Below are 22,690 nucleotides of genomic sequence, written 5' to 3'. Positions count from 1 at the left end.
CCCACAGTGTCATGTGGTTAAAGCTGCTGGTGAGGCAGTTTGTTCCACTTAAATGAGTTTAATTTTAATTGCTGATATAAATACAAAAGTAGCTTTGTGACCATTTTTAAGGTTAACCCTTGGCTTTCTGGGTGTTTCACTTTTTTCCCGTGGAGTGAGAGGCATGATGGAACTGTGCTTTGAACTTTGTGCAAACATATTTTGTCTTTTTTTATCACCTTATGCTCACTTGGGGAAGTAGAACGTGAACTTTAAACTGCAGAAGAAAGGCCTTGAAGCTATTTTATCTGAAAGATTGTAATTTTTGGTAATTCCTTACTTAATTTCTAGATTTGCATGCGATGTTTTACATAAAATTCAGTGTTAATTCACCTACAATGGTCAGAATAATTGAAAGTCTACCGAATGGCCCTTTGAGAAGAGGGCATTTTATTGGTTTGGAAGAGATCTGTTTTGCTTTGTATGCATAAAGGCTACATGCTGCTAGGAAGTTTTGATCTGGTCAACAATTAATGCTCTTGAGCAAATTCCCTTGTCCCTTCCCCTGCTTTGATGTGCAAATGGGAAACAAAAAAATCCCAGCTGTATGTCTGTAGGGTGGGATGGGAAAAGGCATGATGGCTATGTAAATCTGAATACCCACAGAGTTTAATTTGAAGCCTGTGTAAAGCCTCTTGTCCAGTAATTACTGTCATTTTGTTCTAGTGACTGTTACCAATGTCCCTTCTACCCTGGCTTCGGAAGGAAGGGGAAGGAGACTGGGTGTTGTCTCCTGACTTAGTGAGAAATGGTTCGGGTAATTCTTCTGCCTGGGGTTCATGGGAATTCATAGTTGTATGGAGTGGTGGTAGGCATGCAGTCTGCAAAAGACAAAATGCAAACCCCCAGAACATGCTGTTTTAAAAAAAATTTGCTTTTCTTAGCTTAAGTTTAATATATGATGATTTGCATCCAACTTTTCTTAAGAGGTCAGTAAATTGGAAAAGGTTGTGAACCACTCATATAGTGAAAGGCAGTGGTGAGATTGCTGCCAGTAGGAAATCAAAGAGGAAGATTGTAATCAGGGATTGTTGGTGCTGGGCTGTATCTCAGGCCTTGTTTATTGCCTCTTGTCCAGTCTTGGTTCCCCAGTGAAGTTGTTTTCATTGCTGCTTTTTAAGATGATGAGGAGTTGTGATGGGAGTAAAAATGGTTTTGGCTTGTTTTGGGTGTCAGGGGCATCCCTGTTGCTGTGTGTCCTTTTAAGGGAAGGGAAAGAAAACTGGAAATGTCTTGCTGGTTCTTCCTTGCTCGCTGATTCTTCTGGAGCTGCTGTTATTTTCTCTTGTGCTTATTGGTGGCCATGGCTCCTGAAGAGAAGGAAGTAGATCACTTAAAAAAAGGAAGAGGATAATAGATTGGAAGGTAGAACAATATGCATATGTTTTCCATAAAACATGTTTGTAAGTCTTACTTTAGTAACAATCAATCTTCTTTTGCCTTCTGAAATGAAACATCCATATCTTTTAAATATCTAATAGTATAGCCAGGAGTAAGTCGTGGGTTTTTTTAAAAAATAAAACCACAACACTCTGACTGTGAACAAGCAATTGTTTGTTACCCACTAAAGCAGCTACGGTTATGAAAGTGATTGCGCGTGTGGTCTTACATGGGTGATGTTTCTGCATTCATAGCTGATGAATAACTCGCCAGAAAAGAGTGAAGCTAGCATCTCTTCTTGCCTGCTGCTCTTCCACCTCAAGAAAGCCATTGCCAATGCCAGACTGAGTCCTTGATTCAGTTCAGGGTAGCTTTGCGAATACAGGAGACACGCTGCCCTGAGGATGAGAGTAGCCTTAAGCTTGGGCTTTTGCTGCTCCTTAACCCTTTGTATTGTCAAGCAGCAGCCTGAAGGTGCTGTTTTAACAATTACAGTTTGCTTGAAGTCCTCTGCCTGCTATGCCTTATCTCTGCAAAACTGTTGGACATCTGCTCGGTTGGTTCATGCAATTGCTGAAACAACCCATCCTTTTTCTTAGACCCCATTCACTTCTTTCCACCACTCTTGAAACCGAACTTTCACAGTCACTTCCATTTTTCTTAGTAGTAGTAGATAATTTTAATCAATTTATATTACATAGACACTAAACAAAATAGTGCAAAAGACTGATGAAGCAGTTAAATGAGCTGTAGGAGTATGCTCCCTGGGATGTGGGAGCTCATATGTAGGTCTGTGGGCTACTGCATGCAATGTAATGGCTTGGTATAAAAAAAAGGAAAGGACTCATCTCCTGCACTGTATTGTTCAGAATTTAAATGCTGGTAGTATTGACTAATATTTCTTGATTTTTTTTTTCATTCTACATCTTCATTTTATGTTACCTGGTTTTGAGTTCTGCCAATGGTGTGTTAGTTTTGTAATTGGATGTAAGGACAATTGTAGCATGCTAATTTTCTTCATCAGTTAATAGTTAAGTGTTAGCTTTAAAAGAAGTTTTTCAGGAAGAAAATCCTGGAGCAGCCTCATGTTGTGCATATAAATAGGGAGACTGGGAGACAATTGTTGTGAAGTATAGTGTCAAAGCATACTAGGTTGTGCCTGCTTAAACAGATGCCTCTTCACCTTCTTCAAAGTAAGTATTTTGGAAAACTGTGTAAATGAGGACTCCATGGTGAATTAATACAAAACTAGGCATTGTTAATAGGATGGGGATAGTCCTTTTTGCTGAGGATAAGTGATGTGTTTTCCACTTCCCATACTTGCCCGCTAAGTTCAGGGATGTTTTCCTTGCTGATAGCTGAATAAGCCTTTCAGACACATTAACATTAATCACTATTGTAGTGTTTGTTACCTTGTCCTCCCATCCAAATCTCATGTCTGCCTCTGACCAACAGGGTATTGCAACTCTTCTAATTCCTTCTCTCCCATTCACTGCTTGTGCTTTTTTCTTCCTCTCTCAACTTAGCAGCATTGCACTTTAAAAATAAACAAAAAATAAAAACCTGTTGTGTTCCCTGTTATGCACTTTTTAAATGAAACAATTTGTTACTATTGAATCCTTACTCCAAAGTCACTAACAACTTTCTAACCAAAGAAGTTACTCTTTTTCAAAGAGCTGTAATATTTAACATTATTCACCATCTCTTCCTCTTTAAACTCCTGCATTTCTGTATCCTTGGCTTCTAATTTACAGCCTTTGAATGTGTAAAGTTAATGTGAGCTTAGAGGTGTAACGTGTTCTGCAGATGCTCTAGCAGCCATGTGACTGCTAAAATTGAATCTTCTTAATTGACAAGTTACCTAAATTGGGGGGTGGGGAGAAATGTCATCTGTGTTTGTGTGGTTGTTCAGGGTAGGGAAGGACACTTAACTCAGAATTTCTTCTACCACTAAGAGTGGTTGGTTGAGATTCAGAGGAAGAAATCTTGTACCTATAAAAAAAGAAAAAAAAACCCCACAAATAACCTCTTGTTACATGAAGTGGCGTATTTCTTCATACTGAGATTTATGGAGGAAAACAGGAAGAAAACCCTGTGGAATTCTGCGACTACAAAAGTAGTTGTCAACTGCTTCTAGGAGGCAAAAGGCAGTGTATTTGGAGTATATGCATCTTAATTTCAGAAGAATTTGGTAAATTAATGCTAAAATGTATTCTTTTGTTGTGGCTGTATGGGCTTTAAAAACAAAAATGAAACAAACAATGCCTCCAAATCACCCCTGAACATTTTAAGAAGAAATTAACGTATGTGTGCTGTTGTTTTTATTGTCAAGCTGGAAGACGGTAAGGCCATAATTCTGCACCTGTAATTTGGACTGTCATGTAAGGCTTTTAAATGTATATTTGGTCTGATTGATATTTGAAAGCTTTGAGTAGTATCTTGGGAAAAACAACCCTACTCTGTCTTAGTGGGACACTGTTACCTATCCTGAGGCTCTTGTTCGACACATCTTCAGAGAATAATGATCTAATACTGACACGGTGCAGTGCTTGATAACTAGATTTTGATTTTCTGGATTAGAAACAAGGTAAGACATCACAGAGAGCAAGAGAAGCTCCTGGAAGAAGCCTTGCATGAGAGGGAATGAGAGACCAAGGCTCAAGGTGAGCAAAAAGAGTAAGAAGAAGAAATAAGAGCTCTTTGGGAAGTTCTGCAGCATGTTCAGCAGACTCTGACAAGGAAGCATGGAAGAGATAAAGTACTAGAGAGGGAGTTGAATATTCTAGAGAAGACTCTGACAGGGAGAGAGCAAGAGCTTGAAAGTGGGGTGTCTGAATGGTTTGATTGCTGCTCTGATGTCTAACTTCATGTTGGTAGTTTTTTGGTGGCCATATCTTACACCTCTGTGCATTTTGGCTTTGTATTTTTTTTATTTTTTTTTTTAGTTAAAAAGCAGTGGTCAGGTACATAAGCCTGATTTAGTTTTCTTATCTAAAACTAATACAGTATGATTTTGGTTGTGGTACTGATACTGTGCTCTCCTCCTCCCCCAAGGGAAGAACCAACCTGGAAGAATGCCAACTAATGTTCTTAACTGAGTGATAAAGCAGTAACACTGAGCTGTGTGTAAGAGCAGTAGGCTCTTACATGTAGACTGTGTCTGCAGTTGGATGATTGGATTTGGTTTCAGGAATGTGCTGGAAATGTGACTATAGAATCACAGAGTAATTAAACGTGGAAGGCACTCTGCAAATCAGCTAGTCCAACCCTCTGCTCAAAGCAGTTCTCAGTAAAACTGGTTTATAGAATAATTGCAGAACAGTGAGGTCAGAAGGGAGCTCTGGAGATCATCTAGTCCTGCCCCATGCTTAAAGCAGGCTCGGTTACAGCAGGTTGCCTGGGATCTTGTCCAGCTGAGTCTTGAACACCTTCAAGGATGGAGATTCCATAGCCTCCCTGGGCAGCCTGCACCACCATTTGACCACTCCAGTGGTTTTAAAACAAACCAACCAACCAGGTAATATCTGATTGGAATTTCCCATTCCAAGTTTTGTAATTTGCTGTGAAACTATGGTCACAGCTGTGTACACTTAATGAGCTTCGCTTGTATACTTCAGGATAGCTTATTTTACTTTCATGTGAGGCTGTAGTTTGAGCTTTTGTTAACAGGGCTGGCTTACAAAACTCTGCCACTGGCAGCTGCTGTCAGCAGAGTTGAAATGAACTGGTGGGGAACTGATAGAAGTAGAAATGACCATGTACATAAGTGTAACACTTGCACAAGTGTAAAATGAGGGAGAGGAGTGGTTTTGAGGATGGAAACTACTAGGAGGGCAGTGTGTGCTGCTTAAGCAGTTACTTGTGCTGAAAGAAGTGCTTTTCAAGTTGCATCCTGAGATTTAAAGAATTAAAATATCACATTGAGTTTCTTGAAGATCTTGGTTGTGAAATGATTTGAAAAAAATCAGATCTGAGCTAAAGTTGATCTTTAAATAAATACTTTCAATTACATGTTAAGAACTGTACTCTAATTTGGGAATCTTTGTCCTAATAATACTGGCCTAGGTCAGTATGGTAGAGAAATTACTTAAAACCAAAAGCAAAGTGCAAGCTATCTGTGCCTTCCCTTTGGTAACATTGCCGGGGGGCGGGGAGAAATGTGGCTCACCACTTTGCTTTTTAGGCTTTCTGTTCTGTTGTGATTTTTGGTTCCGTTGTACTCGCATACTGGCCTGGAGTAGTGATCTGTGAAATGCTGCTTGCCAGTGCTTTGGAGTTTGTGATCCTACATGATTTCACTGCCAGCTGGAAAGCAAAGTGGAAAGAAGCAAAACAGACAAGGATCCCAGATTGTAAAGCACTGTTTTCCCACGCCTTAGAGATCATGAAGCTAGTAAGCTTTGCTTAGCTGTTGGCTGATACTGTTACCAGGGTGTTTGAGTGGTACTCTTCATCTGAAGTAACTTGACTCAAGATCATTTGAGATGTATCTGCATTTGGGTCTTACATTCTGGTTTGTTTTGCCTTCTTATTCCTGAGTGTCAGCCTTCTGCCATTCAGGGATAATGGTATTCACTAGGTCTGTATCATGAACACTTCTGTAAATACTCAGATTTAACTGGATCTATAATTCAGTGTGTAATTACTTCACTAAAATGCAGTATCTCCCCAAACTTCTGCATACTGTTCTTGTTTAGGGCTCTTTTGGAAGGAAGGTCTACCATTTTTTGCATTGAACAGCAGCAGCAACAAAAAGGTTTTATGACCTTGGGAGATCAGAACACTGTCTGTGATGTGTGAGGCTTGGACTTGAGGGGCCATTCTCGAAAAGTGAATCATGCTAAAAAAGTAGCTGGATATTAAATGGGATAAGTTAAATACTGAGTGCTTTTTTTTTGCCTTTTTTAGTTTGAAGAGAAAAATGTCTTGCACAACTTTTCATGGGGAAAACTAGCAGAAGGGATGTTTTTAGATATATTCAGTATCTATGTGTTCAAATTATAGCAATATAGAATTTTAGAATATGAAGCAGTGGAAATTGTATTTAGTAAGGTAGTATCCCATGCATTGGCATGTGGTTGTGGAAGCATAGAATTGAGTGGAATGGTGAAACAGCCTAACTATTATTAAAAATATATATAATTTAGTCCTAGTTCTTATTCTCAAGGTTACTATTCATGATGTAAAGATGACTTCTGTTTTCCAGGCAGTAGGTATGTACTATTGTAGTAGAGAGTTTGGCCTTCTAGACTGATCTAAGTAAAATTAAGTTCATTTTATTAACATGCAGTGTTGAGAATTCTGTATGTCTTTTTTTAACTTGGATTGCACATTGTCATCTGAAGACAAGCTTTAATAATGGTATCTTTCCTAATAGAGGCTTTTCATGAGGTGGCCTGTTGAATATAGACAAGTGTTTGGGAGGAGTGGAACTCTTGACTAGAGTTTGGGACCCAATGTATGAAAAAGGGGCGGGGGGGGGGAAGCACATTGCTTTTAGGTGTTTAGTACATCTGCTTGAGAGAATAAAGTTGGTATTTCTGTTCCCAAAATAGATGGTTGATGTCACTTCTGTGGATGTGCCTTCAGACAGAACGTGAGACTAAAGACTGACTTCTCAGCTTCAGTGATGAATGAGAAATTTTTTTTATACAGATCTTGCAAGAGAATGCTTTAGTGGGTGTTTTTCTCCTCAGCTTAGCATTGCTGTGTTAGAGGTAATCAAATAGCATCAGGTGCATGTTGTTTGTGTCTGCAGCGGACCCAGAGCTGCTCTGTCTGACCTCTTGAGACTTTTCTCAAAAATACATTTGGGGAAACAGTCTTTCTCCTTGCAAAGAGTGATGATCAAGTAAAAACCAAGGATATAGGCTGCTTGCAAAGTCTAGTACATAGGTACCATAGCTCTGAGCGCAAACAGCGAACTCTAGCAGTGTGCAGTTTGCTGTGTTTATCCTGCCTCTGAGTACCCTCCTCTTTGGTTACACTTGCTCTAGTAGTTGGCTTCCAGTATTTGAAATACCTCAAATATCTCTAAGGTACTCTGTAGAGCAGATGTGGTGCATTGCATATCTTTTATAGAGACTCTGTAAGACAAAGCTCTCCTTTCAGTTGATAAAATCAGCTGATAATAGGATTCTATCCTCATTGTGCTAATTGCAGGGGAACAACTGTTAATTATTTTTTCAGTCAGCTAAAGGCTTTTGTGATAAGATAACTGGAGAGGAATCTCTTGGAATTTAAGGTGGCTGTAGCTTAATTAGGCAAAGATGAGTGTCTGTAGGAAGTCTTCCTGGTCAGTGTTGGAAACAGCATACTGCTGCAGCTGTGTGCTGAAAGATGCTGTGTGTAGGGAAGTGACCTCTTCATTCCCTGCTCTGGGCTCGCTGAGCAACATTCAGTTTTCTTTTCTGAACTTCCTCAGGAAGCTGTTTGTTTTGGATATTGACTTTGATTTTTTTTTTTTAAGTGAATGATAGATATCACCCTCTAGACACAAGAATTTCTGCAGGTTTGTTGGGTAACAATTGCAAATGCTAATTGTTACGATAAGCACTTTTAATTCTTGTTCCCACAAGTGCAATCAAAATGTATTGATTCTGCATTTAACCTTTAAAACTTTGAAGTTCAATAGCATCCTACTGCTGAAGTGGACTTCCCCAAGAATAATCGAGAATTAATTTCAGAAGCCAAATAGAAACACAGCAAGATAGCTAAGGTGTATGAATGTCTGGTGTGTCCTTCTGAAGAGACTGACTCTAAATATAAACTTCTTCCCCTCTTTTCATAGAGCCCCACACCAGTTCTTCTTTCTCTTCTCTTTTTTTTTCATGTCTTGAATAAGAAAACTATTTCTTAAGATTGTTATGATTTTATCTGGACAATTGGGAATGTTTTAGATGCTGTTTTTTGTTGTGGGTTTTTTCTTTTTCTTTTTTTAAGTAAGGTATATGCTAAAGCTGTAACATCAGGCTGCAAGCTTGGAGCAAAGATAGTGTTCTTTCTATGGTTGAGTGTGTGATCTGGTCATTCAGTTTCTTGTAGTTCACTTGCTGTGGTTGAAAGGGTTAGAGCAGGGACTTGGATCTGTCACAGATAGCTTTCTTCTCTATTGTGTTTTGTGGAGAATAGAAACAATATGCCCCCTGAGGTAGCAGAAGTAGTTGCTTCATTTTGTCTGCAGGACAGCTGTTAATGCTGATCCACAAAACCAGGTTTGTAAAGATGCTGAATGTACTATATTGTATCCCATGGTAGGTTATTCTTGTATTGACCAGAGGAAAATCTGAAAATCTGCCTGTTCCAAGGTAGATACCTAAACATGATTTTCCCTGAAAATGTAATATCATCATGGTCCTTAGTGAAAATTGTGTGGCAATGTTTAACAGTAGATGTTTAGTGCTTATTGCTTGGTCATCAGACAATACTGTTGCATTTTACTAAGAAATAAAGGGATTAAAAACTCCTTTGACCTCGTGTCAAAACTTGATCATAAAATCTAACTTGTCATTCTTGACACACTTCTTATGAAAAGCAGTTCGGTTAAAACAAGAAAGATAATTCCTCTAGTAAGTCCCCTTAGACTTGCAAAGAAGCATTGGGAAACTATTCTGGCTTTGTAGGAATATGTAGGAGCTTTGGCCTTAGCCTGAGCTCTTCCTCTAGGTGTAGAAGTCTAAAGAAGTGACTGTTATCCTGTAAGAAACTTTACCTCACGAACCTTGCATTAGTTCAGGTATAAAAACCTACCTTCTGTGGCTGTTTGAATCTTTCCAAATGTGAACTTGAATTGCCTTCTCAAGCCCATGGGTGGCTCCAGTACTGCTGCTAACAGCTTTTCCAACCGCAGTAAACTGAGCAGTACTATTTGCAAACATGACAGCATTGCTCAAACTGGTAGCTAGCAAGGCTTTTTTTTCCCCCTTCACAATGCTTGAAGGAAAAATCTTGATGCGTAAGTACAGAATTAATCCTTTGGGGAAATTCAGTCTCGTGCATATTTGCCCAGATGCATGTGTGAAGGTAGGTGGTATGAGAAAAGGCATGTTCTTGAAGCAAAATGAAAACCCCAGCCTTTGAGAAGCAGGAAAGATGTGGTGAGAAGGTGAACAAAAGAATATTTGTTGTTGTTTGAAGGACCCTTGTAGCCCACAAAGGGAACTTTCTGGAAAGGTGTTTACTTTGTGTTTATATCTCAGGGCAATTTCAAAGATGAAGTTGAACAGGACTTGATACCTCTAAGATTCCGAGCAAATGATACGTTGCATTACTTCTGTATTGATCAATTGCAACTTCGCATATGGCTTTATCCTTTAAATAATAATGATAAAACAACCCCACCCACAAAGACATCCACTTGCCATATACAGAAATGGGAATGCTACTTATTGTATAAGGGTGTTTAAGATGAACTTAAGCTCAACTCCTCATTTTAATAAAGGATAAGCATAAAATCTCTTTTCCAACACTGAAGTGGTGATACTATCGTTCTCTTCCTATTCTTTTTATTCTTATTACCTATGGTTCTCTGCATGTATTATAGACAAAGTATCTGGAGTTAGCAAAGTTCAAACAAATGCTGTCATTGTCCACTTGCATTTCAAAGATACTTAATGGTGTCTGTTAAGTTACCCTAACCCTACTGTTGCATCTTAGTATTCTCATGTATTCCTAGTTTTGGGGTATTAGGCTGTATGCATTTCTCAGTTCCTGCTGAGTCATCATGATTTCCCCTAAATGAGTGGTGGGTAACATAATTTGGGGTACCAAGCTTGGCAGCAGCAGTCGGTAGGGCTGGCACCATTGCTGCAGACCTACACTGTCTGCCCCCACCCCTTAGTTACAAGCAATGTTTGCTATTTCTAGAGACTTGCATTAAGTCCTTACAAGATCCCTGAAATTCAAATGTTGCATGAAAAATAGAACACTGAGTGTGGTCTAAGAGCAGCATCACAGCAGGGACCTCAACTGATGGTAGCACAAGCCAGTTCTTCTGCCTCAGTTGTCAGTGTTTAGTAGGGCAAGAACCTTCACAGGTCTCCATCAAACTTCTCAGTCTTTTGTGAGTGAATGCAGTTCTTTACAGGTGACAAACTAACTCATGTAAGCAGTTTGTGTCAAAGCCAACAACTCACCTCAGGCTGCCTTTGAACTGTTTTCACTGTTCTTGATTGGACTGTTTGGGCATGCAGAAAGAATGAGAATAACATACTACTTGGTTTGCTGTCTAACTAATGGATATTTGATGTTTCCAAGTCTTGTGAATTTGAAATGAATGTATTAGTAAAATCTAGGGGAGGTGATAGCAACAGATGAGTAGAAGAGATAGTGTGAGCAAGAAAATGGAGAACAAGCAAAGAAAGTGGAAAGACTGAGCTTCTACAGAAAGGAAAAAGGCATAAAAAATGGCAGCTCTAGTCAGCAGATTGAACATACCCTGACCGGTTTTAGAAAGGCTGATGAGTTTACGTGGGTGGCTTTTTCAGGGTTTGTCTTTGTTTTTGAGAGGTAGTAAGTCTTCTCACAGTTCTCAGAAGCATCTTATGTGGGTCATTTCCATTTTTCTTAGTCATTGCTTAGCCATCTTTTGTTATTTTATCCTGCTCTGACTCTGGGATTGCCAGTTCTCCTAGATCCAGTGGGAGCAGTGCTTAGCTGGTTAAACTGGGATTTATTAGTCTTTGCCATATCCAGAACTATTGGTGTGTTTGCACCATGCTCTGTGTAGTGAGCTCCAACAGTGAGGCCTGGGAACTTGGAGCCATTGAAATCTGGTGCCTTGTTAGCCAAGTAGCTCAAACTGCTGTGCAGAAGGGCCTCGGACTGCTGATGGAGTTTTGTGCCCATGTGGCGTTGTCAGGACAAATGCAATAAATGAGCCAGTTAGGTTAACTTCTTTGATAATTGGTCTAACCCTATGCAGGTAGAAACGAGACAGCCTATTTCAATTAAAATGAGAATTGTGACTGTTGCAGTCCTTTATTGGATTCCTGTTGCACCTTTTTCTGAACAGGAGCTACTTAAGGCTTTTTCTTCTAGCAGTTTACTTGCAGAGATAATTCTTCACTTGTTGATGAGATGTTTAGCTTGAAAAACTCTTGCCAAAACTAAGACAGAATGAGAGCATCAGAAATAGGGAAGAAAATCAGTATTCATTAACGGTTTAGCAAGCAAAACATTCTGTTTTGTTTCAAAGATGGCTTTGTGTAAATTGTTACTGTTTTAATGTTTATTTGGTCTACTTTCAAAAAGCTGGAGAGAAGTAATCTAATTCTAGGGTAGAGCTGAATCAATTTGTAATGCAAAGGGGCAACATTTGGTACTCAATGGAGGGGGAAAACGTTGTTTGAAATATATCCCAATTAAGTTGCACCAACACTTTCAGGAGAAGTGAACCCTGAAAGAGAAATGAGCAGTAATGTAGCCCATCCTAACCATTTAAATTAGAGTACAAAATGTGGAGGAAAAACCCCCACAGCTCTTTGGGTCATGAGAACAACAACTCACTTTTAAACTCACTTTAGTTGCAAATTCTGGTGTTATGAAATTGGATAAAGTTTTCAGAGCTATTGATTGTGAGAGTAAACACTCCTGCTGCTGTTCTCTGTTAAATACAGGACTGGATTAAAAGTTAGGAGTACTTTTGTTGTAGTGGCTGAGTTACAGTAACTGCAATATGGGAGTGTTGTTTTTTTGAAAATCTCCTTTACCCTTAACTTGTTTCAGAAATGTTTGTATTCTGATTCTGTTCTTTAGTGGATTGCTTATGAGAGGGGAGGGTATGGAGCAAAACACTGAGAAAGGTAGGAAATACAGCAGCAGGGTAGCAGACTTCATGCTGTTAGCTGTGTATTTCCTGCTGCCTTTCTGCCTGTTTTTAAGCCTTTGGCTCTGCTAGTTTTTCCCCCTTTGTGCCAGCTTCCCCTTTCCAAATGCTTGCTTGCTTGTGGCACATTAAGTAGTGCAAGTTCTGCTCTTTTAGGCAGAAATGCAGGTATGTAAATGTTGTTATAATGTTACTGTTTAATCTAGTTCCCTTAGAGAGGACCTTGTTTATTTCTGCAAGAAATTGGCCTACACTAAACTGGAGTCTGTTAAATGTGACCTGTATGCATAATACAGTCAGGTACTGTAATCTATAGCAGGATGTTCGTGAATTAGTGGTAGTCTGCATACAGCTAGAACAAGCAAAAGGACAGTGTTCACAGAAGTATGAAGTATATAAAGTTCTGAAATATATAATGATTAGAAATCTATTTTGCCTGTTCCTTCCCCTGCCCCCCTTCCCTAGGAGCACAGGAAGTTCAGATGTGACATATAAAGACAGGAAATGTGTAACAAATGAGCTAGTCGTATTTCTCTGTGGCTATTCAATATGAATATTAATGTTACTTTTGAGTGTAGGTTTCTATTTGTGATATTATACAGTTGTTTAGTACAGCTGTTGACAGTGAAGTCTAATCTTTGGGTTTTGTCTCCATAGAGCACAACCATGGAAGAAACAGCTATATGGGAACAACACACAGTGACTCTTCACAGGGTAAGTTCATACAATTGGTTGTGTGTGCCTAATGCAGGATACTGGTAGCTTTTGAAAACAATAGGAAAAAACAGATGTCAGGAAGTAAACCAAGAGGAAACTGTCATATTCCTCTGTTTAAATTTAGAGGTGTTGTAAAAGCTCCCTTTGATAGTAGCTCTATTTGTTGTGTTTCAGAGATAAGACTGCCTACGAATAACCATGCCAGAATCAAAGCTTTAGATTACTTCTGTACGTAACTGAAAGTAGTTAGAAATCTAAGTGTTCATTAATGATTGTGCTGTGACTATACTTAGATGTTTTAAAACTTTATTTGCAGGGCATAAAACAACATATTTAAGTATAAATAAATGTATTCAAAACTGCCTTATTTGCTTGCCACTTTCTTAAATTAGTGGCTGAAAATAATGATTTTGGGTGATCAGAATGTGCATCTTACACAAAGGAATGTGCACTAAGAATCAGTGACTAGAAAGACAGCTTTTACAGTTAGACTGACTCTTCTCTTATTTGAGTTATTCTTAAATTAAATTGATTTCCAATGTAGGTACTGTGAAGCTATACAAGAAAGGCAATAAGGAATGAGTTGTTTAGGGCAAGTCAGAAGAAGGTGGGATGCCATTTCTGGCAGCAGCTTAGTGTTAAAGCGACCCTAGAATCATGGCCCAAATAGTAGCTATATTCATTCCAACAAAAGGGAGATGCACAAGAGTTCTTGGTTTTTTCTCAAGGGAGCAAGTTATATCACTTAGCTTCAATTCTTCAGCATGGAATAAAAGCATTTTAGAATGTAGCATTGTAGCATTGATCACATGAATGGACCTTTGTGACTAAAAATGTGTACAAATAGATCAGCTGGTCAGTTAAAAATGTTAGTTCTCTGTACAAACCTATTAACTATTGATTCTAATGCATTTAATGTTGTTGATTCAACATAACCATTTTTAGTACCTGACCTCTTAAGAACAGAGCAGTTATGCTCAGTTTGACCAGAAGGCTGTCTAACAAAGTACACTGTCTCTAACTGCAACTGCATATTGGAAAAAAAAAAGTATAAGCAAACCCAAAAATGTGTATTGATATTTATCTAGGCTACTCTTCAAGCTTCCAACAATTTTTAGGTCAGCAAGTCCTTGAGCAAGAAGTATTACTTCTATATGTAATTGCCCTTTATGTTTTCTTCTTGAAGCTGTCCGGTCATCATGGAACCTGTGTAAACTTAATTTTTTTTTTAATCATATTACTGATTAAATCAGTACTGTCTTATATTCAAAACCAAAAAATGCTATAGCAATCCAAAGTTGGCTAGTAGACTTCTGGTCATAGCTTAGTTTCTCTTGAAGGGGATGTTTTTCTGGTTAATTGGAGAAATAACTTCAGTGAAACATGAAAATCATGAGTTCAGTCAGTGCACAAAGGAATAATGAAATGGTGCAATATGATGTTACCTTGAACAAATTTTGAAATAATAGGTAGGAACTAGAAATCATACCTTTTGCACTTGCAGCAAAAGTCCTGGTATACTATAGAAGTGTGTGACTTGGTTATATCTTTGATCATGATATTTATATGCTAGACTTCTGCCAGCTGTACTGATTTAACTGGTTTGTTAGCTAAGTGTCTCTTTTAGATGTTGAAGGCTGATGGCATGTGCTGTTAATAACTTTGACAGCCTTAATTTAGCCAATTAAAGACAAACAATGTTTTCCATCTGCTGAGTAACAAAACCACAACTCTTGTGCTAATGTTAAGCAAATTGCTGCTTAGAATTTATCCTTGGCGCTGGGAAGAGGATTTGGGAGAGCAACTGCGTATCTGCTTGTGGGGTTTCTGATTTTGCTTTTCATTTATGATATTCTTGTAGTGTTAGATTATCAAGTGAATGAGGTTACTTCAGTTTAGTAACTGTTTAGGAAGGAGTGAAATGCATCCAGATCAGTTATCCTCAAAGACGTCTAGAAGTTAATAGAATTGGAATAGACTTGAAATGCCACTCTGACTGGTTGTGGAATATTTTCTGTGTGAGTTTATCTGCTCCACTTGGCTGAGCTACAGAACTGCTAGAGACCATCTATTGTCAGCCACACAAAAAAACCCCGTTTTGAAGCTCTGAACTTGCTTTCTCTAGTGAGGCACACTAAAAAGTCCCTCTGATTTTTAGCTCTAGCTGGGGGCAGTAAGCTAGCTGTGAATGATGGAATTAATGACATTTAATGTACGCTGAATTTCTACGGGGTAGATGCAAGTCAAGCTTAATGTTATGGGCTTCCTGTTTTATTGATACGTCTGTGAAGCTCTTGGGATTCACCAAACTCCTTAGTAAGTCCCCCTGGGAGAGGCAGAGAAGTCCAGAGTTGGTGTCAGTCTAGATCGACTGTCATCTCTTCACAAGTACCTGCTTAATGGCAAGTAGATCTGCTGTCCCTCCAGGTGCCCCAGGGAAACTATGTAACCATGAGTTCTTTTTTCCATTTCAGTTGGGTTTTAATTTTAATTTTTAATTGGTATTTGATCAAAACTAGTTAATGAGTAAGGACCACTAACATCTATTATAATGAGCTGCCTTAAAAATAGGGGGGAAATGCAAGTAGTTTGTTAGGTGGTGTGTGTGTGTGTTAGCAAAGGTACTTAGAATATTCTTGATTCCATTTATTCCTGTTCTGAGACTCGTTTTTGTCCTGTTGGTAATTCCAATGTCCAGTTGTCCACTGACAATTTTACTTTAAGTCTGTGCTGTTCTCTAATTCCATTGCTCCTGTGCATGACAGGGTAGGATTCCTTTAACTCTTTTTCGACTCCATAAAGGTAGCCAAAACTGTAAAAACAGAAAGCAGTTTTGGTAGTAATCATAAAATTTTAGGAAAGCAGGTATCACTTGTGTGCAATTTCTTTCTGAATAAAAAACAAAAAAGCCCCATTAGCAGGTACTATATAGTGTATTCTATCTGTGCAGTCTACTTATAAGCTTTTGTAATGTGTCAGTGTCTGAGGTATTAAACATTTTAAAAGTGTTTCTGCATTGTTCTAGGGGACAGTTGCTGATTTAGAAACCAACTAATGGCAGTTCAGAAGTGTTATTGCCTTGAAAAAAAATACATGTTGGAACATGTTTTGATCTTCTAATGGCCCTTTAAAAAGGGGACAGGATGCTATATAAACTTTGGAAGATAAGCCTTACAAAAGAGCACTTTGGATAGGGAGCTGTTGTTGAAAAATGCAGCTTTGTTCACTTCCTTTGAAGGGTTTCTTTCTATGACCTTTACTTTCCAGAGATGTCATTACAAATTAAGGACCAAGTATACTTAATCTCAGTATTTGCAGTATACATGTACCAGTTCTGGCACTTCGATATGGTTCAAACATCAGATTTATTAATTTTTTTTACCTGTCTGCTTCAGGTATGTTACAGAATCTGGAACAGAGTATATAAGCAGTCTGACTATGGTGTGATTTTAACACAGTAGTTGGTGAATTCCAGCACTATTGTCTAAAGACTCACTAGAAGCTTTTTGGGGGGAGGAGAGACTTGAACTTGTAGCCAAGAGTTTTTGTTCCCTTTCTCTACTACCTTTCCAACTTGCTGGACTGCTACTTAGCTCTTAAGAGATTGAACCAGTCTCAAGGTCAGTTAAAGCTTATCAGATAGCTACAGTTTATCTTTTATTGAGAGATCTTCTGTTTTTATGTACTTAACTGTAAAGGACTTTAAGGAGGAACTGTGCACTTCATATATTATATGGCTTTCTTCATACTTGAAACTCAAGTTCTGTGTGTCTGTTAGATGTGTCTCCTTCCCCCAAAGGACAGAAACCAGGTATGTACATACCTTTTTACTTCTCCCATGCTGCCTTACTGTGGGAGAGCAAAATAGGTCAGTTCTCTTTTTTTCCTTGTGTTGTTACTACAACAACTGACAGATAAATTCCTGATGTGGCAGATAAGTAAAATTGCATTATTTTTTTTTTAAGTAAGATACATGTTTGTCTTGTATAATCTGTAGTGATCAACATCTTGCTGTTTCCAGATAGGTCTAGGAGCTAGGCTCAGTTTTCTGAGGGTAGTTCAGTTTATCATTTATCTCTTACGATGGTGGTAGGCAGCAGGATCAAATGAAAAGTAGTAGGCTTAGTGGAAGGCTTCTTATTTGAGTTCTTAAACTTTCAAAAAGATTCAGGGTTTTATTTCAACTTTCTAATTTGGAGTATTTCTTAAGACTTCAATTTGTGTTATTAGCAAGCCTTGTTCTGACTTGTAGTCTCTGACTGCTGTCTGTATATGACTGTTTCAGAGCATCTTGAAAAGAACAACATTAAAGTATGAAACTAGTCATCTTAGTATTGGTGATTTGGTTTGTAAATCTACTCTTAAAAAAAAATGGAATGGCAAGCAGCAAGATCATGTTTACAGTGAGTTTCTGCATCTCTGCTGGCCTTAGCCTGATGATTGTGGGGGTTTTTTCATGAGTGAAGAGCTATGAGAATTTTTTTAAGGTGTTAGGAAAGATAATATTTAAATGAAGTTTGACATAAATGTCTTTGTTTTCTTTCTTATCCCTTTCCTTCCCCACCCAAATACAGTGCAAACTGAATTTTCTGTGTTACAGTAATGGAAAACTGAAAGATGAAGCAGTGGCATGAGAAAGGGGAAACATTACTGCCTTGAAAGGGGATTTTGTTTCATATTTTCATAAGCTATTGCATATTCTCTTTGGCTATTTGAAAAATGAAAGAAAACCTCAACTCTGGTCATAAGTAGTCATTATGGTCCTTTAGACTGTCCTCCTGCATGGGGCAGGGTTTCACTTAGTAATTCCAGAATCCCAGCCATGATTTCTGATTGATCTGGCTGGAATGCATCTTGAAAAGATGTCCAGTCTTCCTTTAATGCATGAAAATGAATGTAAAAGAAGCAATAAGGTGTACCCCTCCCCACTCTTCTTGGACCAACTTGCATCCTTCATACCTGGTAACAGTATTTGCTAACTATTGAAAGAAATTTCTGAACAGTGAATCTCCAAATCTTTGTTTTAATACTGCATGGTCCTATTCACTGCTTACAGGCTAAATCTGGACCATCTTTTTCTGACCTCTGTTTTGGGGGGAATATGGGAAACAGCTTTTCTGAGCAGTAATTACTGTCCAAAAAGCTGAACATCCTGTGTCTTACAGATGCAGACTGCCATATTATTCTGCTGTCACTGTAAGGTTATGAAACTCATTGCTAAAGCTGGGTCGCATTTGTTGAAGTCACAAAACGAAAAGAATAAGTCTGCCAGCATGGAGTGTATGCTGTGTGAAATAGAGAGGAGGAATTGACTGAAACCTGATCTTTTCCATTCAGTGACTCTATTTTGCATAGTTGAAAATTTCAAAATAAATTCTTGAGCAAAATACGGCATTTAAATGGTAATATCCTTCTGACAATGTTTTCTGAGCAATGATGGAAGAGCTAGACAGTTTGCACATCAGTTATATTTAGAAGGTTTATTTCCCACCCTCACTGCTTCCAGGCAGAAATGTAAGCATCATTGTTGTATCTTGAAATATCTAACAGGAATAACTTTTCAGAGGCATTGACCTTGCTGTAGTGGCAGGTCACCCTAGAGGGAAAAGATTGAAGCAAATTACTTTTGTTAAGATGCAGATGATTTGCAAGTGCTTGACAAGGTTTTGATGTATTTAGTGGTACAAGTGATCTTGGTATTATTCCGAAGAACTGAGCCTGCAGTCATACTGCTGTATGCTGGGATCCTGTCAGTTCCTGAGCTAAGCGAGGTCAAGCTGGGTAAATACCATAATGTGACACCTCAAAGAAAGTGGTGCAGGAAGTGATACGGGTTTGAATCGGTATTTGGATCGGTATCTCAACGCGGTGTTATAGTGTGTTGTGCTTACTGAAGATTAAGCTCTTACTGATCACCACCTGAGGCCTAGGCCGTAAAAGTGCAAATGGGAACTCTGATATTTTGCTCTTGGGAGAGATTGGGTAGTTTGAAGGCAGAGATTTCAGACTAAAAGTGTTTTTTATTGTTTTTAATCTCTTGCCTGTTCTTGGATTGCATAGCATTGCATAGTTCATTCATCCCTCCTTCTTCCAAAAAGTTGTATTTATCACACATGACATTTTGTGTTTGACACAGGAATGTGAATTGTGACCATGTAAATCTTAGAAAGTAAAAATATTTCTTTGTTACATTATAGGCCCCTGGATTTGGATTTGGTATTGCAATATCTGGAGGAAGAGATAATCCTCACTTTCAGAGTGGTGAGACGTCAATAGTTATTTCTGATGTGCTGAAAGGAGGCCCAGCTGAAGGACTACTACAGTAAGTTCCAGACTATACCTGGATTCTGATTTGGGGGCATTCATCTTTTCAGTGGCAGCTTAACCTCTCAATTGTTTTGCTCTCAAGATATCATCTGTAACTGTTTGCATAATAGGCTTATAATACAATTAGTTTGTTCAGGGACACCCATTGCCCAGTATTTCCCCTTGGCCTAAAGTGTTTATGTTGTGATGCTCTTCATTTAGAGAAAATGACCGTGTTGCAATGGTTAATGGAGTTTCAATGGATAATGTCGAGCATGCATTTGCTGTTCAGCAGCTGAGGAAAAGTGGGAAGAATGCCAAAATTGTAAGTGAATATCTTAAAGATTTAAGCTTACTTAAATTCCATAGTTATAGAGCAAAAGTGAAACGGTATAATGTCTGCTATGAAATGCATGCATGATGCAAGGTACTCTAATGTGATGCTTCAGGTTTAAGTGATGATCATGGTATGTTTATCACGTGGGTCACGCAAACTTCTTGTAAAATGTGAATGCTGATGTTTGAGTAGCGTGGCACTGGATGCATCAGACTCCTTTTCTTTACGATAAAGTTCTCAGTTGGCCAAAAGCTCAGTTCTCAGCTTTGCTTACTTGAGTGCACTCTTGTCAAGTTTATTCAACGGATGGTGTATGCTAAAGAACGTTACCCACTAGTCGGGCATGAACATAGTTCTTTTTATGCTCAGTAAACAGTTTGCCAAAATAAAGTATAATTACCTTAATTCCTGTAATTTGTAGGCTTATTCAAAGTGGTTGGCTTTTGAACTTTGTAAAACAGAACAGGTCATCACTAAAGGGTAGTAATCCGGCTTTCTGTAGAAGTTTGAGATTTATGTTACAAAAGATAGAACTCAGATACACAATGTGTAATATCTTCTTAATTCAGAAAAACAGGTTTCTAGGGCTTGTAGAAAAGCTTTAATGCTGACAGATTTCTAGTACTCTTGTGTGCTTCAATACAGTTGCAAAAAATTGTGTTTTGCATTTGTAGATTTAGCAATTCTTTAAAGCTCACACAAATGTGCGGTGAGCTATGCAGGGCTTTCAGTATCTTTAAGTATTTGGTGTGTAGACTTATGCAGAGAAAAGTAATTTATGAAAACTTTATAACTTGGTTCAGTTCTGTAACACACAGCAAATAAACCTCTAAGCAGGGTTGGGTCTTACTCTGGAAACAGCCGTCTACATCAATGTAAACCAACTTTGAACTTTCAGTGGGAATGTTCCCCTTCCTCTGTGGCTTGCATAAACATAGCTTTGGAAGATTGGGAGGCTTCGAAGTTGGGAATTACTGTCAATAACACACTGTGTATACAGTAGATTACATGTTAGCAAAAGTAGATTTTAGCAGTGCCAGTAACTGAGTTGTGGGTTTCAGCAAAGAGAGAGGGCATTCAAACGTGCGGCTCTGTGAAGACAGAGTATTGCGTTATGCTACAATGGCTGTTGTTCTTTAGCTACTTCTGCAGAAGCAAAAAAGGACTAAAACAACTGTAAAAACACACATACCCATCCCCTCAAACAACAGGTTTCTAGTAATCTGTATTGGTGAATCTCCTGTATCAATTAGATAGAATTTTATAATGAGGATGCAAGAATTCAGAGCTGTCACAAATATATCTGTATGTTTCCTTTTGAGTTTTGGGGTTGACTAGGCTTCTGACATTTAGTAACACCACTAGTATTACACAGCCAGAGGCTGATATCTGGTGTTTGGTTGCAGACTATCCGAAGGATGAAGAAAATTCAGATTCCAGTGGCTCGACCAGAACCTGAACCAGCCTCTGAAAATGAGGATGATAGCTATGATGAAGAGATACGTGATCCAAGAAGCAGTCGTGGTGGTCCAAGTGCGAACAGAAGACATGAGAAGAGCTGGGTAAGAGATCGAAGTGCTAGCAGAGAGAGAAGCTTATCACCGAGATCAGACAGAAGGTCGGTTACTTCCAGTCAGCCTGCAAAACCTACCAAAGTAACACTGGTGAAATCAAGGAAAAATGAAGGTAACTTGTACGTAATTCTCTTGCTGAGACTTTTGCTGGTTTTTAAAGGCCAACTACTTCAGTCAATGCTGTGTTAAGGGCTTTGTGGATTGTATGAACAGTGCTGTTAATAGCTGTTTGCCCATTTTACTAGTAGCTAGCTGAAAACTTAACTACTATTGTACGTCTGGTGGTATTTTTCATATTCCAAAATACATGTGCTTAATTAAGGGTAAAGTATTATACCACATAAACAAATCCCAACTGTGCACCTGACATGAGGTAGTCAGTGGCTATGTACCTTTCATATACTTTAGTTGAGTTTTCAGTGTCTGTTGTCTTTGAAAGAGGGAAAACTGTAGGTAGGTAGCATCTAAATTAAGCTAATGAACAACAGCTATGATTACAGGCAGAGTTAGGAAAGAGATTGATACAATGGTAAATCCATCGAGTAATTCCACTACAGCCCTTCACGTGCCAAGTGCGCTCTCCTGTTTGTGTTTCCAGTGTAAATGTTGTGTAAAGCAGTATTGTAAATCTTCAGATATCTTCCTTCTCTTTTTTTTTTTTTTTTACTGAAGCTTCATCAGTTTTCTTTTCTTTTGTTGCTATTATATAAAGAGTATGGTCTACGGTTGGCAAGCCACATATTTGTGAAAGAAATATCGCAGGATAGCCTGGCAGCAAGAGATGGCAATATTCAGGAAGGAGATGTTGTACTCAAGGTATAGTAAATGGTGGTGGCATTTGTTCAAAAGGAAACCTCACTGATATAACTGCATTTATCATTAGCTATCTCTTAATAGCATAATTATTGCTAGGAGAAAATGTATTTTTTTATTAAATCATTTCAAAGATCAATGAATTCACGTATAAATCAGCTTCTCTAGGGAAAGGAAAATTATAAAGCCTTTTGTTCTTTTTTTGGTATTATTCCCCAGGCCTTATTCAAACAAATAGTGCCCACTGTAAATGCACAATAGAAAACACTTGAGATGGTATGAGGCTTTGGTCCTATGTGATTGGTTATACAATATGATGTAGTGGAACTGTGCTATTGAGCAACACTAGACCTTGCCTTCAGGTTAAACTTTTATTTTTGTAGAAATCAGTATACCCAGGGATTTTTAATGCATGCTAACAATTTTTATTTTAAGATACTGCTGTGAATGTGTTGGTGCAGAAAAACACACTATTCTTTTCTCTGCTGAGTATAGCAGTGCTGGTTCAAAAAAAATATGTAAAGTTCTGTTTTAGTGGTAGAGGCTCTGTCTTTGAAAGATGAAAATAATTTTCTATATTATGTTATAGTTTGGATGACCCCAATAGTCTTCCGTTGTATTGAGGTAATTTGATAAACATGTCCAGCTATTTCTAAATATAATCTGAAAGAAAAACGCTATCTCTATTGGAGATTCACT

At 38.3% G+C, this 22,690-nt stretch overlaps 1 protein-coding gene across 6 annotated transcripts in view; it reads left to right on the top strand.

Moving 5' to 3' along the window:
- TJP1 (tight junction protein 1) overlaps positions 1 to 22,690 on the top strand; it is a 165,563-nt gene that overhangs the window by 106,280 nt on the left and 36,593 nt on the right. For all 6 annotated transcript variants that reach the window (XM_075765119.1, XM_075765123.1, XM_075765122.1 and 3 more), the window contains 5 exons: positions 12,902 to 12,958; positions 19,159 to 19,283; positions 19,490 to 19,592; positions 21,011 to 21,290; positions 21,891 to 21,994. In XM_075765119.1, the coding sequence (XP_075621234.1) occupies positions 12,902 to 12,958; positions 19,159 to 19,283; positions 19,490 to 19,592; positions 21,011 to 21,290; positions 21,891 to 21,994 (669 nt within the window). The remainder of the gene's footprint in view (positions 1 to 12,901; positions 12,959 to 19,158; positions 19,284 to 19,489; positions 19,593 to 21,010; positions 21,291 to 21,890; positions 21,995 to 22,690) is intronic.

This window comes from Balearica regulorum, chromosome 12, assembly GCF_011004875.1.
Source record: "Balearica regulorum gibbericeps isolate bBalReg1 chromosome 12, bBalReg1.pri, whole genome shotgun sequence".
NCBI classification, from domain to species: domain Eukaryota; kingdom Metazoa; phylum Chordata; class Aves; order Gruiformes; family Gruidae; genus Balearica; species Balearica regulorum.
This window is presented reverse-complemented; position numbering and strand designations above follow the sequence as displayed.